General features: G+C 43.6%; 1 protein-coding gene across 1 annotated transcript; it reads right to left on the bottom strand.

Moving 5' to 3' along the window:
- Positions 1–840: 840 nt before the first annotated feature.
- Positions 841–2246, bottom strand: LOC142383036 (zinc finger BED domain-containing protein 5-like). Its single transcript, XM_075469156.1, is given in 2 exon segments — positions 841–1989; positions 1992–2246. Coding segments are annotated over 2 exon segments (1404 nt in total).
- Positions 2247–3478: the final 1232 nt, after the last annotated feature.

Genomic DNA, 3478 nt, shown 5'->3' on the forward strand with positions numbered 1-3478 from the left:
CATTTGGTTTTGATGGTAAGGCTTGTGACTTTATTGTCGGATGGTTTATAAAGTGGTGTGACGTTTCTGCTGTGTGCAAGTTGTTGTTTTACGTGGAAGGGTTAGCAGTTGCCCCTTAGCCACCACGTATTAGCCTCGCATGACACGCTGTGCGAACAGCGCGATCTCCACACAGGGAGCGCAGATTTGCACCTCTCTGTGTCCTACTATCAGTATTTGACAACCTCTAGCAATGGAAACGCGCTTCAAATGCCCCGGAGTTCCCCTTTATTGTTGCATAATGCCATCGTGCAAAAGACGCTCTGTGGAGAGCTCCGCTGCAGCTGGCTGCTGTGACAGGTCACTGACACTGTGTTTCTGCTTCATCTAACACAGTGGTTCTCAAACTTTTAATACTGAGTACCACCTGAGAGACTATTCAGCTGTCCAAGTACCACCATGATGACCGATTTTAAAATATAGCCATATATGCCTTCTCAATTAGCTTTAAACACATAGGAGACACGTTTATTCCTTATTGTGGTTATTTATTGTTACCTTACTGAATCAGACATTTACAACTCTGTCCAACAATTCTCACATAGACCTACTCAGTCTCATACAGAGCAAAATAAACACACTCAAAAGTTATTAGCCTACATCTGCACTGCAACTGAATGAAAATGGCACAAATCATGCTCCAAATCTGGTTGACAAATAAAACAAACTGCAAGTGTTTCAGTAATACTCCTCCTTAAACCAAGTTTATTGTTAAAACCCCTCTAGACATAGACATCAGAATGACCTAAAAATGAACCACAGAGGTACCAGCATATTGCTGAATATGAATAACTTGCATACCTAATGTGAGGGGTGTGCCTGTCTCTCTGCGCACAGTCCTTTGATGTCTGGCTCTATAGAGCACAGCTTCAGTCTGAGGTCTGGCTCAGCATCCAACCTTGACCTGTATTTTGTTTTTATGGCTGCCAGCAAAGAGAAACCTTTCTCACATAGGTAGGTCGTTGCGAAAGGCAGGAGAACGCGCACGGCATTGTCCGACAGCACAGAGTATTCCCCGTGTTGCTGTATCCAAAAGTCCACCAGCGACTGTTTCTTGAAATTACATTTCAGAGTTTCATCACAAGACAGTTCAATTAAACTCTCCTGCTCAGCGACAGTTAAGTCTGTGGGCATGTCGGAGGTTTCGATGTTGAAAGGGTTTCTCATCCAGTTATTTTCTTTGGGTGTCACAGGGAAATATTCCCTGAGTTGCTGCCTGAGGGAGACGAGGTGCGCAATGACGTTATCTCTGACGCTGTCATCAAGTTGCAAGCCGTTGTCAGACAAAAAACTCTCCAAAGAAGGGAAAGCTGAAACATCACCTGCTTTTGCTCTGATTTCGAACAGTTCCATCTTTTTCAGCGCTGCACTGATTTTATCCTTCACGTCAAAAACGTTGACAGAGAGTCCCTGCAATCCCAAATTTAAGTCGTTCAAACGCAAGAATATATCGGACAAATACGCAAGCTCACTGAGCCATACAGTGTCTTCAGAAAGGTGTGACAAAGGAAAGGTCTTGTCCTGTAAAAACATAAGGACCTCTCTGTGCAACTCGAACAGTCTTGAGAGCACTCTGCCTCTCGATAGCCACCTTACTTCAGTATGAAGAAGGACCTGGACGTGTTCGCTGCCCATTTCATCACACAGTACCTGAAACAGACGGGAGTGCATCGGTCTTACCTTGATGAAGTTCACAGTTTTTACCGCGGAGTCAAGAACAGACTTCAACTCATCAGGCATCTTCTTTACAGCAAGCGCCTCGCGATGGATGCTGCAGTGTGTCCATCTCATCTCAGGTGCCACCTCGCGAATCCTTGCTGCAACTCCACTGTGGCGTCCACACATTGCCCTGGCCCCGTCTGTGCAGACACCGATACACTTTTTCCAATCAATCCCATGTTCTTGGATAAACGTGTCCAGTAGCTGAAATATGTGCTCAGCTGTAGTTTTCTGGTCTCCAGGGGCCGACAGCACAGGAAATCCTCATGAGCTGCACCTTTGTATTCATACCTCACACACACCAGCAAATTTGCCAAATCTGCGACATCTGTCGTCTCGTCCAGTTGCAGAGAATAAAATCGACTATTTTTAATTCGTTGAATTAGTGTCTCCAGAACGTCTTCTGACATGGACCGTATTCTCCGGGAAACACTGTCTTTGGAAAGTGGCACCAAGTCCAACTTTTTTGATTCCTTCTCCCCACACATGATGTGTGTTATCTTTTTAGCAAGTGGTAGACATAGCTTTGAGCAGATGGTGTGTGGCTCACCTGACCTAGCTACCATCAGGCTAGCTTTGTAGGAATCTTCCTCAGGGTTCCTACAGGTTTCTTCAAGTCAAATTTAAGTCTTTTTAAGACCTTTTTAAGACCATTTATAAAAAAAATAATACCTATTTCACAGACCTACCGGCAAAGAAAAACTTTTTTTTTTTTTAAATTTGTTCATTTATTTCTCAAACAAATGAAAGTGTGGACTGTGTAAAGCATTGATGAAACATTGCAGCATAGTAGTAGTAAACGCTACAACACCACAGCACAGACACAGAAAACAAGCCAAACAGAGGTGTGAAAAATCAAAGAAAATTTCAGCAGACCACAAAAAAGTTTAACTGACACAGTTAAGTTGTTTTTTAACATTGGTTATGTTAGCTAGCTACTTATTCCATGCTGGGAATATGGGGAGTAGAGAGAACTATAAATAATGAAAATCAACTAAAAAAATTGTCATTTCGTTGAGGCTCTCATCGAACATAAGAACGAACGGTGATTTGTTTACCTTGGACACCAGTTCCTCTTTAATATACACAGCTAAACCAAACTTGGCTATGTACGCCGTTTTGTCGGGACCACAAATAATTGTGGCAGCGATGTCGGAATCGGGGAACATGCATTTAAACAACTCTGAAATACCTTTGTTTCCATTATATGAATGGTGTTTGGCGATTGTGTTAGGAGACAACAACACCTCTGCTTTCATGGTTGGTGTGGACCCAAAAGCTGTTCGCAGATCTACTCTAGTTGCGGTGACGGTCGTAACAGGAGGGGCTGAACTAGCAGTTGGCTCGTTAACGTTATCTGCTAGCTCAGATACATTAATAGCTAACTGGCTAGCGTTGGCCGGTTGAAACACCCCGGCGATGGAAGGAGTTTGATCCTTCGCTTTGATATTTTTCATGTGCTTGAAGGACTTGGCGTGAGACTCTACGACATTTCCCCATAATCCCAGCAAGAAATGGGAAGCAAGGAAACGCAAACAAATGTTGAAAAACAACATAACGGCGTAAGTTAAACTTTCTTGTTTTCTGCTGAGATTTGCCTTGATTTTTCACGCTTCTGCTTGGCTTGTTGTTGTGGTCTGTGTCAGTGCTGTAGCAATGTGATCGGACCCGGGGCGGAGCGGTAGCGGTCTCGATGATTGGTTCCGCCACTCTTCATTTA

Source organism: Odontesthes bonariensis, chromosome 1, assembly GCF_027942865.1.
Source record: "Odontesthes bonariensis isolate fOdoBon6 chromosome 1, fOdoBon6.hap1, whole genome shotgun sequence".
Classification (NCBI taxonomy): Eukaryota; Metazoa; Chordata; class Actinopteri; order Atheriniformes; family Atherinopsidae; genus Odontesthes; species Odontesthes bonariensis.